Source organism: Alexandromys fortis, unplaced genomic scaffold (genome assembly GCF_014885135.2).
Source record: "Alexandromys fortis isolate MF-2015 unplaced genomic scaffold, M_Fortis_MF-2015_v1.1 scaffold_31, whole genome shotgun sequence".
Classification (NCBI taxonomy): Eukaryota; Metazoa; Chordata; class Mammalia; order Rodentia; family Cricetidae; genus Alexandromys; species Alexandromys fortis.
In genome coordinates, this window is record NW_026067974.1 from 13,401,484 (window position 1) to 13,420,257 (window position 18,774).

The following is an 18,774-nucleotide window of genomic DNA, read 5'->3' on the forward strand; positions in this document are numbered from 1 at the left end:
TGGGGACGAAAATCAGGTCATGGGCTTGGAAGCAAACCTGCTGAGACAGGGTCTCCTGTAACTCTAACTGGCCTGGAACAGTGATCCTTCTGCCTCGGCCTCCCAAGAGGTTAAGTTATAGGTGTGAGCTACAACTCCCAGCTTAAGCACAGCCTCTGGGCTCAGTTGCCCAAGTGCAAACGAATAGGTGTGCGCATCACCTTGCTAGGTGAGGACTAGCCTCTACATTCCCCAAGTCATGCAAGCTCTTCGTAGAAACTAGCTGTGTCCAGCTTTAGTTTTTAGTCGGCCACACCTGTCTCTTTAATGGTCCCTTGTTTTAGCAGATTTTTAGGGTGTTGGCAGGCACAGGCCTCTAGTTCAGCCAGTTTAAGCAAAGGTGAGTGAGCCCCATTTTGTGGGTCAGCAGGCCTGTGAGGTTTCCTGCAGTGCCCCCCCCCCCCCTGCCCTTCTTTCCAGGCTGTGCACATCAGAGGCTGTTCTTATCGGCCCCTAGCAGCCTTCACAGGATACATTCTGGGCATCTTGGCTCCTTCCGCCTCAACCATCCCAACACTGATTCCTTTCTTTTTCCTTTGCATGTTTTTGTGCTGATACGTTGTGGATTCTGGCTACATTTTTTTTAGGAGGGAGATAATCAGCCAGAACACTCTTCTAGGCTCCCTCCCTAGGCCTGCCTGATAATCCTCTTCCCCTTCCAGCTTCTTTGCAGAATGAGATAAAAGTCACTATAGGAGCCAGTTCCTAAAAGCTGCTCTGCCCAGAGAGGGCTAGAGATAGCAGGGTGGAAAAGTGGGGAGGCAGCAGAGGTCAAAGGAACAAGATTTACTCCATCATCAGATAGAACTTTTAATCTAGGCCAAGCATCCTAACAGAGCTCCAATCAGACGGAGTATACACGTGTCAGACAATTATCTGACTTGTATTTCGGTTAAATCTGCTCTCACCCAGGATCCCACGAGAGGCAGGGGTGTTCTGGATGGACGTGTTCTATCTACCGATCTCAGTGTTAAGGAACTGCAGGCTGGTCTACCTCAGGTCATGGCTGGTTCCTGGCAATGACTGGGTTAGGACACTAGCGCTTCTGCTTGCTTACTTCTTACCTGCCGGGTACTCAGGGAAGCAACAGACCTGGGAGGGCTTGCTTTTGGTAAGGCCGAAAGCTTTTCTTATAGATTTATCCTTTGTCTGTGGCCTGCCTATGAGGTCATGGGCACATGTGTGCAGTGCCTGCAGAGGCTGCTGGGTCTCCCGGAACTGACTTTAGAACTGTGGGCTACCATGGAGTGCTGGGAATCAGGTCCTATGCCGGAGCAGTAAAGACTTGCAAGCAAGCAGTGAGCAGTCTCTCACAACAGACCCTTGTTTTGAGACAGATTCTCAAGCAGCCCAGACTAACCAGGAACTGATCTTTTAGCTTCCACCGCCCACATATAGGGATTGCAGGTGTAGGCTACCATGTCAGGTTTTATGTGGTGCTGGGATCAGATCAGGGAATCGAAACTGGAGTTAGTACATGCCAGGTAAGCACTCTTACCAACTGAGCCCCATCTCCAGCCCATCGGAACCAGCACTTTCTGACAATTGAGAACGCAGTCAGAAGCTGGGAGATTGAAGGGAATAGGAATGATAGCCATGACCCAACATTTCGTCTCTGCCTGACAGGTTGCCTTTATTCTCTCCCACCATAGCCAGTGAAGGAAGCCTTCTTTTCCAAATCCCCAAACCTAAACTGCCTTTTTCCTGGGGTTATGACGGATGCAAGTGGAATGAAGAATGATGGGCCAGAGGCAGGCCCAGGTTTCCTTACAGTCATTTGATAGCTGTGCAAAACCTTATAAATGAGAAACCTGTTGTCACTTTCCAAATAAAGCGATGAAATACCCACTTCATTCCATAGGCCGTGGTGAAGACCGAGACAGAAGAGTAACCGCAGTTTGCTTCTTTCTACCCACAGTGCCCGATATTACTGAAGTGCAGTGCTAGGTGTGGTGGGCACGTCTTTAATCCCAGCACCCGGGGGCAGAGGCTGCGATATCTGAGTTCATGGCCACCCTAGTCTACAATCTGGGTTCGAGGACAGCCAGGACTATACAGTGGAGACCCTCATTTCAATAAGGGGTGAAGAACGAGCAACAAGTACTCTTAACTGCTGAGCCAATGCTCCAGCAGTCCTATAAAATTAATTTAAGGATCTTGCCAGGAGATGGTGGTATGCGCCTTTAATCCCATCACTCAGGAGGCGGAGACGTGTGGATTTCTGTGAGTTCGAGCCCAGCCTGGTCTATAGAGCGAGTTCCAGGACAGGTTTCAAAGCTACACAGAAAAACCCTGTCTTGAAAAACAACAACAACAACCCCCCAAAAAACAAACAAACAAAAAAAGATTTTAATTTATTATTCTTTTAATTTCTTATTACATTTACTTGTTTGGTTAGTTTGCATGTGCACGGGCATACACAGGTCACGCACATGTGTGAAAGTCAGAGCACAACTTGCAGGAGTCAGTTTTCCTTGTCTTCTGTGGGCCCCCGGGCTTGAACTCCGGCTGTCAAGTGTGGCAGCAGGCCCCTTACCCAATGAGCCACCTTGCCAGGACCCCACAAATAGTCACTCTAGTAAAAGTGTTTGCAGTGTCGACAGCACACGATTTATAAATCACACTGTGTACAATCAGGTTTCACCTGCCCTGGCACACTGGGGGGTCAGGGAAGACCTAGTCCCTCCAACAGCTATAAACAGCCCAAGATAATGAGTTTATGAAAAATACATTCTTTTCCTTCAGCAAACAAAATTATTTATGAAGCAGTATGGTTCAGCAATAGGGAGCAAAAGGGAAAAAATTACTTCTAAGAAAGCAACAGCTCCTTTCCTGGTGGGATCCATCATTTCCAGTCTGAAATATTCATATCAGAGATCTTGTATTTTAAGAGGAATGGGTTACTTAGCAGAGCTACAGCAAACACTGTGTTCATCAGTTATGGGAATTAGAAGGCTTTCCTGGACACTGGTACTTGAAAAACTTTATGTTCATATTGAATACATTATCTGCCTCTGAACTTCTTGAGGTCCACGGACACCCAAGACCTGTTTCTGGTTTTCTTGGTGGGGGTGGGAAGTTGTGTTGGGGGGGTGCGGGGATGGATGGGGGTAATATGGGTGTTGTTTGGTACTGGGTGTGGAACCTGGAGTTTTGAGTACTGATTTTAAGTCAAATCACAGATCTCAAGCAATCTCCTTGAAGGAATTGACTCTTGGCCTTTATGAACACGAGATATTATTAGAAACAAATTAGGATCACCAGTTATTCACTCTTAGTCAGAGTCTTATATATTATATAGCCCAGGCTGGCCTTGGACGCATGATACCCGTGTCTCTTCCCACCAAGTGCTGTGATTATAGGTGTGGACACCATGCCCAGTGCAGACCAGCCACACATTCTACTCTGTCTCTCCAAGAGCATCTTGATCAATTGGTGGGGTTAAAATAGACTTAACTTTTAAGGGACCCTCACATAGGTAGAAACTTTGATGTCTATAAAATACTTAGTGAGGAGGACGTGCAAGCACCCAGGAGCGAGAGATGGTCCTTGGGCATGGAAAGGTCACTTCCTAAACTAATCATTGGGGTCTTGTGGCTCGCTATAGTCATGGGTGATATTCTGTACCAGGTAGGCGTCCAAATCCCGACATTGGTAGACGGATATACTGTCCAACACCCAGTCCCACATCACCAGGTGTGCCTCACACAGCTGTCCAATCTCTGCAGACAGAACACACAAAGATAGGTGTCAAGTCATTCTTCAGACCAGACTCAATCAGTCCACACTAGGATCTGATTACAGGAGTCCTTAGGGTCAACAGGCGGGAGCCAAGGTGGTGCTCTGAAGAAACACTTCAGGATAGAATCCTTACTCAGAAGCCAGAGGGGCAATCGCAGTAAAATCCCAGCCTCTGGGATCTGAAATAATAGAGCTTCAACCTGATAAAGGAGAAGCCACCAAAGAGCAACGGTGTGGAGAAGAACTTAAGTGAGGAAACAAACCACCAGAAGCGTGATCACTTGTGTGTAAATGCACACGTACATACACACTCTCCTTTTTTAAAGACAGGGTATCACCACACAGCTGTGGCTGGCCTTGAACTTGGCCTGTAGACCATGCTATACTGAACTCACAGAGACTGAACTGCTTTTGCCTCCACCTTCTGCTGAGGTTAAAGGTGTGTACTACCATACCTGGCCTCATTTATTACTTTTATAATACAAAACAACAAAAACGTTAAAAAGATGGCTTCGTGGGTAAAGACACTTGTAGAGTCTGACTGTAATAAAGCTTTTCTAATTAACATTTTAGTCATTCATTCATGTAAACCAACCAAAAAAACAAAACAAAACAAAAACAGGCCACGAAGAGTGGTAGCAATACACCCCCCCCCCCAAGACAGGGTTTCTCTGTAGCTTTGGAGCTTGTCCTGGCACTAGCTCTTGTAGACCAGGCTGGCCTAGACCTCACAGAGATCCGCCTGCCTCTGCCTCCTGAGTGCTGGAATTAAAGGCGTGCGCCACCACTGCCCAGCGAGTGGCAATACCTTTAACCCCAGCACCTGAGAATCTGGGAGGCAGAGGCAGGTAGAGCTCATTGAGTTTCAAGATAGAGTTGGTTCCATGACAGCCAGGGCTACATGGTGAGACCACACCTCAATAAATAATTAGTCAAGTAAACACCAGGTAATTAGTGAATCAAACCCACCCTATAGGACCCCACAGATGTAAGTACATGAATACACTTTACCAGGGCAGCCATTCTCTTCTGTCCAGGCACTTGGCTGTACGATCACAATTGGATGAGCATCCTGCATCTCCAGGAAGGAAGAAAAGTGTATCACAGCAGGGTTTATGGAAAAGTCTGCCGCCACTTTCACGCGGTGAGAGGCTAGAAAGAAAAGGCTTCCCTCCACAGTTTAACTGCTCATGGTTCCCAGCCCTTACTGATGCCTCACAGCTGAGTTCTCTGACACAAGCTCACTGTAGAGAAAGCCCCTGGGCTACTTTACAGGACTTGCTTAATGGCTGGAGAGTATATTCCTCCCGTTAAGAAGGCCCCAATACTCACTGTGTCACGGGTGAGTGACGAGAGATCCTTCACCACAGAAGCCCCGCACAGCTGCAGCATCCTCTCCAGCTCACCTGTAGAGAACGGATGTAAAACCACCACAGTGATCCACACGTGCACCTCGTGACCGCACCAGTCTTCCCTGGAGCAAACCCTCTCAGGGGGCTGTCAGTTTTCGTTTTAAAGGATAGAGAGACCCTAAAATCAGTACGACTCTAAGTTAATTTGCCACTGATATGCCGCTGCCTGCTCTGGTCATTTGTCTCCATGAAGCCACTTGGTAGATATGGTTTTGTGGTCTCCCAAATGAAGCACGCGAAAAAGAAACCCAGAATCAGATTTCCAGTAATTCGCTAACTAGCTAGATACTATGTGAAAAACACTCGCCTTTCTTCCTTGCTCCTGTACTCTAACTCAGTGTTGGTGACTGGTAATCACAGCCACCGAGAGCACCATTCTTGATCATTACTCTAAATGTGAAAAGATGGAACTGTATTTCATCCAGGGGGAGGGGGACACAAAACGTCCTCCTGGCCGATACCCAGCATAGCATTAGAACAGGTCACATGCTGAGCTAGAATCCACAAGTCTAGGGAATGATTATCAGAAGAGCTTGGGCCTAAGAATCAGCAGAACTGATCAACTTTGGCTTCTTTGGATGTACTCTTTTTTTTTTTTTTTTTAAAGATTTATTTATTATGTATACAGTATTCTCAGTAGTCTGCCTATATGTATGTCTACAGGCCGAAAGAGGGCGCCAGATCTCATTGGAGATGGTTGTGAGCCACCATGCAGTTGGTGGGAACTGAACTCAGGACCTTTGGAAGAGCAGTCAGTGCTCTTAACCTCTGAGCCATCTCTCCAGCCCTCTGGATGTACTCTTAAAAGGATCCTCATACTGTTCAGGAAAGAAGACTGCTCACTCCTGGGAACTGTGGAGGTCTCCTGCCAGCCTGAGCTGAGGCTAACTTAGCCTCTCTGCCCCAATGACATTCACTAGTCTCTGGCTTTCACTATGTAGAGGCAGGTGGATCTCTGTGAGTTCGAGGATAGCCAGGGCTACAAACCCTGTCTCAAGAAAACAAAGCCCTAGAGAAATGGCTGCCCGACACTGGTGCTTCCACTCATCCGCTCACGGCCACACTCAGGCCCAGGTTTTCAACCTGTGGACTGCGATTTCTGCGGGGAGGGATCAAGCAGCCCTTTCACAGGAGCTGAATATCAGATATTTATATTATGCTTCATAACAGTAGCAAAATTAGCTATCAAGTGGCAATGAAATAATTTTATGGCTGGGTCACCACAGCACCAGAGCTGTGTTAAGGGGAGCATCCTTTGGAAGGCCGAGAAAGCTGTGCTAAGGCCTACCTAAGTCATAGGACTCCAGTCCCGGGATCTGAAGTGCAACTCAGATTAAAAGGGGAAGAAACCTTCTTTTTGAAGAGAACTAACCACAGCTACACAGGGACAAGGGCCTTTGATAACAAGAGTGGAGCCCACACCAGTCTTCTGTGGTTGGGGTCTCAGGTAGCCCAAGCTGGTGGTGACTTCTCTATGTACTCAAGGACAACCCTAGACTGCTGACTCTCCTGCTTATACCTCCTAAGAGCGAGGATTACAGGCACGTCACTAAGTCCAGCTTCATGGCAGTTTTCATTGGCACATCATATTTAATATTAAACTGAACTAGAAATATCCACCATGAACCCAGAACATAAAACTTCTATATTAAATGAAGGTGGTTCAGGAAGAAGAGAACTCTTTTTGACATTTATAATAAACTCGAGGTTCTTGTATCCCTGCCCATCCTGGAACTTCCTTGTAGACTAGGCTGGCCTTGTAGATCTGCTGTCTACCTCTACCTCCTAAGTGCTGGAATTAAAGGTATGTGCTGAGAACCGGAGAGACAGCTCAGTAGTTAAGAACGCTGATTGGTCTTGCAGAGGTCCTGGGTTAGGTTCCAAGTACCCACAAGGTGACTCACAACCAACTGTAACCCCAGTTCCAGGTTATCTGATTTCTTCTTCTGACCTCTTATGGGCTCCTGGCACAAAAGTGGTGCATATACATTCACGGAGACAAAAACAGTTCGCATAATAAAACACAATTCTTAAGCAGGGCGTGACAGCACAGAGATAGGTGGGCTGAGTGTGAGGCCAGCCCCGGCTACATAGCAAGTTTCAGGACAGCCAGGTCTGCACAGAGATGCTTTCTCAAACAGGAAACAAACAAAATCTAACAAAAATTAAAACTACAGCAACAACGGCTTGTGCTGCCACACCTGGCAAAGCCCAGGTTGTTCTCATCACTGCTGCCCTTCTCAGTCTAAGTGAGCAATACTAGAAGTTCTATCCCACACAAGCACAGAATACGGTACCTTAAACCTTAACTCCTCACTAATCTCATGGGAAAGAACACACGCCTTGCTTTTTGTCATGGAAAGACCTCCACAGAGGCTGACCCTGTCTGCTACTCTGCATGCTCTGCTATGTAAGAAAAGCTGGTTCTGCAACGGCACAGCCTCCTGGGTGCTTACCTTTGGGCATGTTGGTGAAGGGCTCACAACAACAGATTTTTAGGCCTTTGAAGAGCTGCGAAGAGAAGAGAATGAGTGATGTCATGTAGAGAATCTACACCCAGGTATGCAGGCGTCCAAGGAGCCAGAAGAACTACTAGATGATGGCTGGTGTTTACCCTGACTGGGTGCATCAGGGCTAACCACACTCCAGCCAGTACAGCCAGCTATCTTATGTGCACATTCCTCTTCTCTGCTAGTCAAGAGCCCCTCCCACCTACCTCCCTCCCTACTGCTATGACAACTACCATTGCATCTTCAGGCGACTTGGACATTTTGGACATTTCTCATTTGGTGCAAACCTTTCACCCCGCTGGCCGGAACACCTGGTGTTCTGATGACACAGAACACATCCAAACACACCCTTGAAGGGAAAATATAATTACAGTGCTCCTTAGCGCTGCCCAAAGAAGGTTCCGTGACACCGGAAATGTCATTTATCTCTCTCATAAGATGTAAGCCCTAAGACATGAGGTTGTCAGGCACCTGAAATGTGGTTAGTGTGACTGAGGAACTGAACTTCCAAACTTTCCTTTTCCTTTTTTTTTTGGAGATAGGGTTTCTCTGTGTAGCCCTGGCTGTCTTGAAACTAGCTCTGTAGACCAGGCTGGCCTCAAACTCATAGAGACCTACCTGCCTCTGCCTCCCAGGTACTGAGATTAAAGGTGTAAGCCACCACTGTGTGGCTTGAACTTCATTTTTAATCAAGCTTGGAACAGGCCTGTGTCTAGTAAACGGTGTTAGTACAAAATCTCAGGTGAACACTGACTTGAGTTCTGAGAGCTATCATTTTAAAGAAACCTAAATTTGTGTCAGTTATTAATATTTTTGTTTTGATACAGGATCTCAGTCTGTAGTCCACCAAATTCACAATCCTCCCGCCTTAGTTTTGAATGCTGGGATGACAAAGGAGCGCCACTCACGAGGTCTATGGACGGCTATATTTTCATATACCATTTGAGTAACTCATTCTTTTGACTGTCTTCCTACTCTTCTAAGACGCTAGAAGAAAACTGACTGGGTCAGCTGAGACAAAATCAAGGGGCTGAAAACGACAGATGGCTCCACTGGAAATGACTTCACCCCACATGACAGGCAGAGGAAGAGGGCAGCAGGCAAATCAGTTACTGCTGGAAATGACAGTTCCCACCTCTGCCGCTCTCCCTATCCAATGTGTTGACAGGACCTAGATGCTCATAAATGCTAAAAGTTCCCTCCAGGCAGTCAGTTGGAGCAAATGCTGCCTTGAGATATATAAAACATTAGAAATTCTCATATCCAGGCCGGCACTGGTGAGAATGTCTAGTTGTGAGATAAGGAATCTAAAGCTTCACCTCCACAAACACATTTCTCTGTGAAAATACTGCAGTGACATTTCAGTATCTTCTGAATGTCATCACTTTGCCCCAGCAGTTTCCGTCACTGCCATCCTGAATGTAAGAGGAACCCCGTGGCACTCGGCTTTCCTCTGAGGAAGGAGGGCCGGACCTGGTGTTAATTCTGCACGGAACCAGCTGGGTAAGAACAAACGGTTGGCTCACAGAGAACACCTTGGGGAAAAGCGAGAAGCAGGGCGAGCAGCTTTTCTTGGCACCTGGAACAGTTATGTGATAGCTCAGAGAGTGAGGATGGGCTGACCCCAAGGGTTCAGAACTCAGGGCTTGGTTTGTGATCCCCTCCAAAGCAGTTATCCGTAGAAAAACCACCCTTGCTGGTCTCCTCTCAAGTTTCTGTGGAGGAACAGAAGGCGCTCCGCGTGGGAGTGTTCTGAAACACCTGCTGGTGCACACTTGAAAGGGAAGAAAAGCAGCCTGGGAACACAAGCACTTATCCAGTAACCTGGGAAAGCAGTTGGCTCCGGCCTGCCAGGCAGGTGTGAAATATTGCGGAGACTTTTTTCTGCAAGGAGGATGCAGCTCTGGCTGCACCATCTGCTATGGCATGCTAGAGAAAGTCAGAGTCCTGCTCCTACTTGCAAAGTTGTTGGGATAATCTGCTTTTCTCCTGCCAAGCCATCTATAACTTGTGAATTTATATTTGAAGCTCGAGGGCCTCTGTTTAGCTTCTTCTATCACTCACTAGTTAAGTGATCTTGGGGAGCTTAACCTCTCTGAACCTCAGTTTTCTCACATATAAAATAAGTGGTGTATTCTCATAGGTAACACATAGGGAAGAATAGTACACACATCAGTGTTGTAAGATTGATTATGAGTGTGCCTCCATGTACACTGCTCACAGCACTTATTGTGCTACTCAGAGAAAAGAGCACGGTGAAGTAAGAGGAGCAAAAAGTTTAGATTCACATCTTTGAGTTCTTTTTTTTTTTGTGGTGGTGGGGTGTTAGATAGAGAAAAGGTTTCTTTGTGTGGGCCGGGCCTGGATATCCTGGAACTCACGGGGTAGACCTCGAACTCAGAGATCCACCTGCCTCCCTAGTGCTGGGATTTAAAGGAGTGTGCCAAGACCGAGCCTAGAGTCACATCTTTGAAATCTAAACTCTATCACTATCAGCTGAGATCTAAACCTTGGCCAGGACCTCAAATTACAACTGCAACTCTAAGCTTTATGTTCTCTTACTTACAGGGCAGAAGCAATCCTTGTTTGCCTTGTTGAGCACAGAGCCAATGCCCAGTGCACCACAGCAGCTGGCTGCAAAGCCCTAGGCTGGGGTTTCTGTCACACATGAGAGGGACTTACCTTTTCCTTGCATTCTCTGGATCGCTTTGGACCTTGGTGGTTTCTTCCAGTAACAACATCTCCTTTGACCTCAAATTCATGCTGAAACCAAACACAAAACTTTATGATCAGTGGGGTGGAGAGATGACCCAGCTGTTAAGAGTGTGTATTCATCTTGCAGAGGACCAGAGTTTGGTTCCTAGTTCCCATGTCTGGCTGCTCACAACCACCTCTAACTCCAGTTCCAAGGGGATCTGACACAGGCTTCCACAGGCACTATATTCATGTGTACACACACAAAGGCGCTATATTCATGTGCACACAAGCACAGGCACACATGTGCACACACACACAAAATTAAAAACTGGGCCATGTGGCAGAGTACCATGTACCAGGCCAGCAAGGACTATATTATGAAGCCTTGTCTCTATTATTATTATTATTGAGACAAAGCTGTATAGCCTGGCTGACCTAGAACTCGATCTGTAGATTAGGTTGCTTCTTGATCCTGCCTCTTCCCAAGAGCTGAGATTCAAAGACCTATCCAACCATACCCAGGTGAGACCCTGTCTCAGATTTTTTTTTTAAAATTCATCCTTCTATTTTATGTATGAGTGTTTTGCCTACATGTATATATGTGTTCCATATACACACCTGGTGCCCAAAGAGATCAGATTCCCTGGAACTGGAGTTATAGATAGCTATGAGAATCCATGAGATGCTGGAATAAAACCCTGGTTCCTAGCCTGGTGTGGTAGCGCATGCCTTTAATACCAATACTTGGAAGGTGGTGGGAGGCAGATCTTGGAGTTTGAGGCTAGTATGGTCTACAGAGTGAGTTCTAGGACAACCAGGGCTATATACAACACAGTAAAACCCTCTCTCAAAAACCATCACTAACAAAACAAAACAAAACTCACAAAACAACACAAAAAATCCTGGTTCCTTAGAATAGCCAAGTGCCCTGACTTCTCTTCTGGAGCCCAGGTTCAATTCCCAGCACCCACAATAGCAGCTCACAACTGTAACTCCAATTCCAGAGGATTTGACATCCTCACAAAGACATATATGCAGGCAAAACACCAATGCATGTAAAATAAATATAAATAAATCACTAAAAAATGAAACCCAAACCAACTCCAAGAAAACAAAACCCCCAAACACACAAAGCACCGTGACCAGAGAAAGAGAAGTCACATTCATTGAAGTACTTTGGTATTTAATTATTTAGTGTGCGGCACACCTGTAGGCTGAGGCTGGCTCTCTTCATCCACGTTCCTGAGGTCTGCCTTCGGGGCATCAGGTTGGCAGCTAGTGCGTTCACCTGATCCACCTCCACAGCCCCAAGGTCAATCTTTGCTGAAATTACCGATCAGCTTTCATCTCATTGGGATTTGATTTTCTTTTAAAAATGTACTTTAATTTCTAACATCTATCTCTTCTCGAAAGATTCACCGAGCATTAGATTAAACTGCTAACACTGTACTGTGTAAGGATAACTGGAGGGTTTGATCACGTAAGTCAATTGTGTGTTGTCAGCTGAAAACACTAGGGCTTTTCAGAGCTCTGTTGAAAGATTCACAGGTACTGAAGTCAAAACAATAAAATGAGGCCAGTGAGATGGCTCAGCAGGTGAAACGGCTAAAGAGGCCTGCCACGAGGTCTGACAACCTGAGTCCAAACCAGAACCCATATAAAGGTAGGAAATGCTACAAAGTTTCCCCCGACCTCCACACAAACGCTTCCCACTTTTACACACACACACACACACACACACTTTAAAACACACACTTAACATTTTGAAGAGACTCCAGTGTTTTTTATAGTAACTACTTTGATAATAAAATAAAGACTAATTAATGGGCTGGAGAGTTTGTAGTTTGGGAAGAATGCTTGGAAGCTACTGTAAGTGAAATTCAGATGGTAGGGAAGACTTGCTAAGCATTGCTGGAATATCAAGAACCCAGGCAAGGGGCCGGAGAGATGTGGGCAAGGCTCTCGCTGCCAAACTTGAAAGCCCGAATTTGCTCCCCAGACTCCACATAATAAAAGGAAGGAGCCAACTTCTGGTGCCTACAAGTTGTCCTTTGACCTCCACATGTGCCAAGGCACACACCTTCCCCCACAATAAATAAAAAGTCAAACCCCCAAAATAGAAACCATCTCTATGCTTCCAATTATCCTAAAAGTAAAATTTTAAGTATTATGTGGCTTTACACAAGCCTTCTCCAGTCTGGTCCTCGTCTCTGAGTTCTCACCTGTCCTGTCGTCTGTGCTCCCTTACACAAAACTCGCCAGTTCCTACCTTCAACTACAATGGTCTATTCTTTAATAAACCAAACCCACTCCTACATACAGATCTAGTGTTTGTTTTTGCTTTTATTTTGAAAATAAACGGTTTCTCTGTATAGCCCTGGCTGTCCTGAACTTGCTGCGGAACTACTTTTGTACACTGTGAATATGTATTGCTCTCATTGGTTAATAAAGAGCTGATGGGCAGGTAGAGGTTAGGTGGGACTTGAGGACAAAGCGAGGAAGTGGGGAAGGAGGGCGGAGTCACCAGGAGATGTGGAGAAGATGAACAGGCCATGCTGAGAAAGGTACCATATGGAAGAGTGCTGATAAGAAATACGGGTGAGGGAGTGATGGGGGGGGCAGGAGGGAGAGGGAGGAGGGGGAGAGTGGGAACTGGGATTAGCATGTAAAATGAGAAAAGAATGTTCCCTAAAATAAATAAATAAATTAAAAAATTTAAGTTGTAAGAGCTGGTAACAAGCCTAAGCTATCGATTGAGCATTTATAATTAATATTAAATCTCTGTGTGGTTATTTGGGAGCCTGCAGGAGCTCTGTAGACAAGTCTAGTCTCAGACTTACACAGATCCACCTACCTCTGCCTCCAGAATACTGGGATTTAAGGTGTGTGCAGCCACGCCCAGCCACACCCAGATCTTAGTGCTTTCTGTTCCTACCTATTAGAGTTGTTCTCTACATTTTTCAAAGAGTTCTTTCTTGTTATTAGGTCTCAGCTCAGTTGTTTCACAAAGACTTTGCCCGACCTCTGTAACTGAGGTAGGTAACCCTTGACTTCAGACGACTGTTAGTCTGTTGTCCATCAAAGCATTTATTGGTGTATGAGATTCCTCCATCTATTGTGCATCTCTTCTTACTAGGGATGCATCACTCCAGAGTAGGGAATTTGGTCACTCTTGCTTACTGTGGTACTCCTAGTAACCAATACTTGGTGGGCTCCCAATAAATGGTCACTAAGTTAAATTAACATCGAGTGTCATTTAATTAATTATGAATATACCGAGTAGTGTGTAATAGTTTTAAACAGATTGCACTAATTTTGTTTCGTGTGATCTATCATCATCATCAGTTCTTGGCTGTACTAAAATTATTCTTCCTACTACATGCTTAACGTATTTAATTCTCATTGTTCTTTGTATCATAAAAAAGCAGCATTTCTTGGAGCACATTAATTTCTTTTTCTGAGATAGGGTCTCCTGTAGCTTATGCTGGCTTTGAACTCATGTAATTTAAGGATGACTGAGTTGCTCATTCTGCTGCTCCCACTCTCCAAGACTGAGATCACAAGCAAATGTAATTCATATGCATGAGGTGCTGGGAATCAAACCCAGGGTCAACGTGTGTTAGACAAGCACAAACTCAGCAACACCCTTACCCAAAGTTATTTTCTTTAACAATGGTGACCTGCCAGTTTCCTACAAAGGAGTACACTTAGAAGGAGCTTGGCGTGGTGGAACATACTTATAATCCCAGAATCCCAGCACTTGGGAGGTCAGAGGCAGGCAATCAGGAGTGCCAGACCATTCCATGATATGCAAGCCCCCCCCCTCAAAGGGTGGTGGCAGTGGCTGTTTCTGATTATTTATTTATAAAGACAGGCTCAGCCAGGCATGGTGACATAGGCCTTTAGTCCCAACACTGAGGAGGCAGAGGCAGGTGGATCTTTATAAGTTTAAGGCCAGTCTGGTCTACAAACTGAGTTACAGGACAGTCAGAGCTGTTACACAGAGAAACCCTGTCTCGAAAAAACAAAAAGACAGGCTCTTGTTATGTACCCTAGGCTGGCCCGAAACTATGTCCAGTCAGGCCTCAAACTCCTAAGCGTTGGTATCACAGATACGCACCACCTCATCTGGCTCTGGAGGAGGCTCATTATTTGTTCATATGAATCTTTATTTTGTAAACTCCTTTCTTTCTCCAAGAAAACACGTTCTTTTGCAATCAAGAAGGAATAAGAACACGGCATTTCCTGGCCTGCTCTACATCACTCTCAACGCCCCTCACTGCAGGGAAAGCAACGCCCATTCCAGTGTCTCTGACCAGTGCGCATCAACCACCTACCGCACTCAGCAGTTTTCTTTCTTGAATCGACCGGATGACCCCTGCAGAGAACACAGGAGAGGTAAGTAATGAAGAGCAGAACAACAGGTTCTCTTTGTGGAGGTGGGAAATTCAGCAATTCACAGGAGAGCTCCCTCTTTAATAAGGCCTGTGGCAGATTTCCTTCTGGACACAGCGGAAGATTATATTATTTAAACATTATAAAGTGCTGCTGTATATGGGTTCCTCCTACTATTAAGTAAGTCCTCGATCACAGGCTAGCACGGCTAAGAGGAGACCAGGTCCTATTAGTTCTATCTGAACAAAGCCATACGCATTTAAAGACAGAGCTAGTTTTGTGCTAAAGACCTTTCGGTAACTCAGACTTAGCATCAGCAGAAACCTCAGGTGTTAAAGGGAGGAGCAGACACACTGCATTGTACTCACATGAATAACTAACTATCCATTTTCCTCCTGCGATTCCTAGAAAGTACTTCAGTGTCCGTTCACACACAAGCTCAGCATCTGAGAACGAAAGACACCCGAGGCGTTAGAAAAACAGAAGCGGGAGGTGCTGCCCAAGAAGCTGGAGCCCAGCACCCCTTGAGATATAAAATCAGAAGCCAGAAGCAGCACTAATGAGAACCAGCAGGAGTGGGTTTTTGGAAGCCTGGTAAGAGGCAGATGCCACGCTAAGACCAGAGGAATTGTCCGCCTCAGCTGAGAGGCCAATGCTAGCTAAAGAGCTCCACCCCATGTTAACTAGTACTAGTGATCAATGCGGGTGTAGATCTACTTTACCAGACAGGAATATGTAAGAAAAGTGCTGAAGTCCTAAATTTGAAAAAAATAAAAACTGAAAAAGATCCTAAATCAGAAATGCCAATGACAAGTTCAGCCCTGCAGTTTCTCCCTGGGGACCCTGACCCCTTGTATTCCTGAGAGGGACAGGGAAACAGTCTCGCCACAGCCAATCTCTTTCCCGTGTAGGTATTTCCATAAGCAGGAGATGGAGAGTCTGTTTATTGCCTAGTGTTTCAAAGGCTACTTTGAAGAACCGAGCAAACTGAGAAAAACCCATTTAAACAGGAGAAATGTATTCAACTAAATCCCAAACACAGCAGGCCACCTGCAGGTAGTGGAAGCGGCCATTCTGCCTCACAGAATTCCTCATAATTTTTGAAGCTTCTAAAGGCTGATTTTAGCTCACAAGCAACACATGCTTCATTGTCTTTGAGTTTAAAGAGCTACTTTAGACTTAATTTGTATTTAAAAGCTCTCTTTCACCTTTATCACCTTTCATCCTAACCCATTTCTTAAAACATATTAAAATCTAATGGTGTTCCTCTCTTACATAGAACTTAGCTTCCATATCTGGTTCTGGCACCTGCCTCCAATGAGCACTGCCCTCTGGTACAATTCCCATGCACGAGAAACCTAGATTTTAGTCTTACAGAAAGAGTCAAAGAGCTTTCAACCCTGTGGTGAAGCCTAGAGCTCTGTGGTAGTCTGAATGTAATTGACCCCCACAATCCCAAAGGGAGTGGCACTATTAGGAGGTGTGGTCTTGTTGGAGGAATTGTGTCACTGTGGCGGTGAGCTTTGAGTTTTCCTAGGCTCAGGATACCCGCCCAGTGTCTCAGACCATTTCCTGTCGCCTGCAAGATGTAGGCCTCTCAGCTACTTTGTCAGCACCATGTCTGCCTGTGTGTCACCATGCTCCCTGCCATGATGATAATGGCCGGAACCTCTGAAACTGTAAGTGAGGCACCCCAATTAAGTACTGGGCATCTCTTCACAGCAACAGAAACCTAACTAAGATAAGCTCTAAGGACAGAAATATCCCAGGATGGGCAAGCGTGCACCAGAAAACCAATTCTGTGAGCAAGGTTTTAGAGTGTAGTTCTAATCTGTACCTCCCACACTCTTTCCGAGCCTAACACTAATTCTTCAGATGCTCAGATGGATATCTCAGCCCCTTGATCTTCTCATTCCTTTATTCTCTGCCAAACATCACTTTTACTAAAAAAATTTTTTAGATTTATTTTATGTCTAACGGTTTTGCTTACATGTGTGTTTTATGTATCACATGCATGTCTAGTGCCCGAGATCACAAGGGGTGGTGGATACTCTGAAACTAGAGTTATGGTGGTTGTGAGTTACAATGTGGATGCTAGGGATCAAACCTGGGTCCTCTGCAAGAAAAAAGTGCCCCCCCCTTTTATTTTGGTGGCAGCAGATGGGGGGTGTTTTGCAACAGGGTTTCTCTGTGTAACTGCCTTGGCTGCCCTGGAACTCACTGTGTATGTTATGTCTCAAACTAACATAGATCTGCCAGCCTCAGCCTCCTGAGTGCTAGGATTAAAGGTGTGCTCCACACCCCACAGCCTCTCTAAGCCTATTAGTTGCCACAGTGAAAAAACTGTGTTTAGCACAAAGACTATCACCTAGACAGGTACTTCAGAAGATCCATCAAAGGCCAGAGCCACACTTCTCTTCCTACACGTACCAGGCTTGCATTAATAGAGCAGGCCAATTTCATATAAGCTTTTCAGCAGCTCTGAAATGTTTATTCAGATTTTACAGTCAACTACAAACTCCCAAAGGTATCTTACACAAACACAACTAAGACTAAAAAAAGGAGAAAGCGTCCGACACGTGAGTGGGTCCACTCTTTTCCTCCCTCCCCTGTTAAGGCTATAGGACACACACTCAGCCACGAGTCACATGCAGCTCACTACTCTCCAAAGTCTGAGTGGAGGTTTACTTCCACCCGGTTCTCTTCGCATTACTTGCTCTTCCATGATCTGGTCTGCTCTATACCCCCTGAACTCCAATGAGTACACAGGAAGTGTGGCTCAGCAATTCATTTTGCCACTCCCCAAAACCAACAGAGGGTCATACAAGACTACTGTCTCTGTAAAATAATAACTATCGGGAGACTTCATCCATGGCATGCTGAAATGAAGACAGGCTCAACACTCTGATCTGAAATGTTAGGCCCAAACTAATTTTTTTTTGGAGAATTTGCATATATATAGATATGGGACATCTTTCATGCATAACACAAAATCCACTTTTTTGTTGCTGCTTCGTTTGTTTTTAAGATAAGGTCTTGCTTTATAGCCCGCCTTGAACTTCTGGCCTTCCTGCCTCAGACTCCTGAATGCGGGGATCAAAGGTTTGAGTCACCACAGCCAAGTCGTTCTTTTTTTTTTCCCCAAGACAGGGTTTCTCTGTAGCTTTGGAGCCTGTCCTGGAACTAGCTCTTGTAGACCAGGCTGGTCTCGAACTCACAGAGATCCACCTGCCTCTGCCTCCCAAGTGCTGGGATTAAAGGTGTGCGCCACCACCGCCCCGCCACCACCGCCCGGCTGGGTTCATGTTTTATATACAAAACCTGAGGGTAACTTTTTGTTTTTGGTGCTAGGACAGTACCCAGAGCAGTGGTTCTCACTTCCTAATGCTGTGACCCTTTAATACAGTTCCTCATGTGGCAATCCACAAGTATGAAATTACTTTCATTGTTACTTCATAACTGTGATTTTGCTACTGTTATGAATCATAATGTAAATATTTGTGTTTTTCTGATGGTCTTAGGTGACCCCTGTGAAAAGGTCTTTCAACCCCCAAAGGGGTCGCAACCCATGGGTTGAGAATCACTGACCTGGGGCCTTGTACATGCCAACTAAGTAGCAGCCTTCCACCAAGCTTCACCTGCAAACCCTAAAGGCAATTTTACACAACATGCTTCATATGTCGCCCGACTGTGTACTGCCACATGAAAAGGAGAATTTGCACTTGTTGTGTAATGTCCATAATCAAATGGCTGTAGATTTTGAATTTTTGGATTAGGGATGCTCAACTTGATTGATATGGCTCTTAATGGGGTTTATGAAATAAATGCAATATAGTCTGTAAAGGTTTATAGTATACCTGTTTTTATAATAACATGCGTAGTCTCCTCAGTAATTGCATCAGTTAAAGTGAGGCGGTATTTTTTAGCAAACTTTTGCACAATCATCTGAAACAAAAATCAAACACTGAGTTAAGTTAGGG

General features: G+C 45.5%; 1 protein-coding gene across 8 annotated transcripts in view; it reads right to left on the reverse strand.

Annotated features, from left to right (window-relative positions):
- Window positions 1-2,392: 2,392 nt before the first annotated feature.
- The window catches only part of Brca1 (BRCA1 DNA repair associated), a 72,359-nt gene continuing 55,977 nt past the window's right edge, over window positions 2,393-18,774 (reverse strand). For 6 of the 8 annotated variants that reach the window (XM_050156472.1, XM_050156469.1, XM_050156470.1 and 3 more), the window contains 8 exons: window positions 18,652-18,739; window positions 15,163-15,240; window positions 14,737-14,777; window positions 10,385-10,465; window positions 7,649-7,703; window positions 5,113-5,186; window positions 4,792-4,858; window positions 2,393-3,761 (listed from right to left, as the gene is read on the reverse strand). In XM_050156472.1, coding sequence (XP_050012429.1) covers window positions 3,616-3,761; window positions 4,792-4,858; window positions 5,113-5,186; window positions 7,649-7,703; window positions 10,385-10,465; window positions 14,737-14,777; window positions 15,163-15,240; window positions 18,652-18,739 — 630 coding nt within the window. In that variant the 3' untranslated portion in view covers window positions 2,393-3,615. The remainder of the gene's footprint in view (window positions 3,762-4,791; window positions 4,859-5,112; window positions 5,187-7,648; window positions 7,704-10,384; window positions 10,466-14,736; window positions 14,778-15,162; window positions 15,241-18,651; window positions 18,740-18,774) is intronic. The other 2 variants (XM_050156475.1, XM_050156471.1) reach the window with 1 other exon arrangement.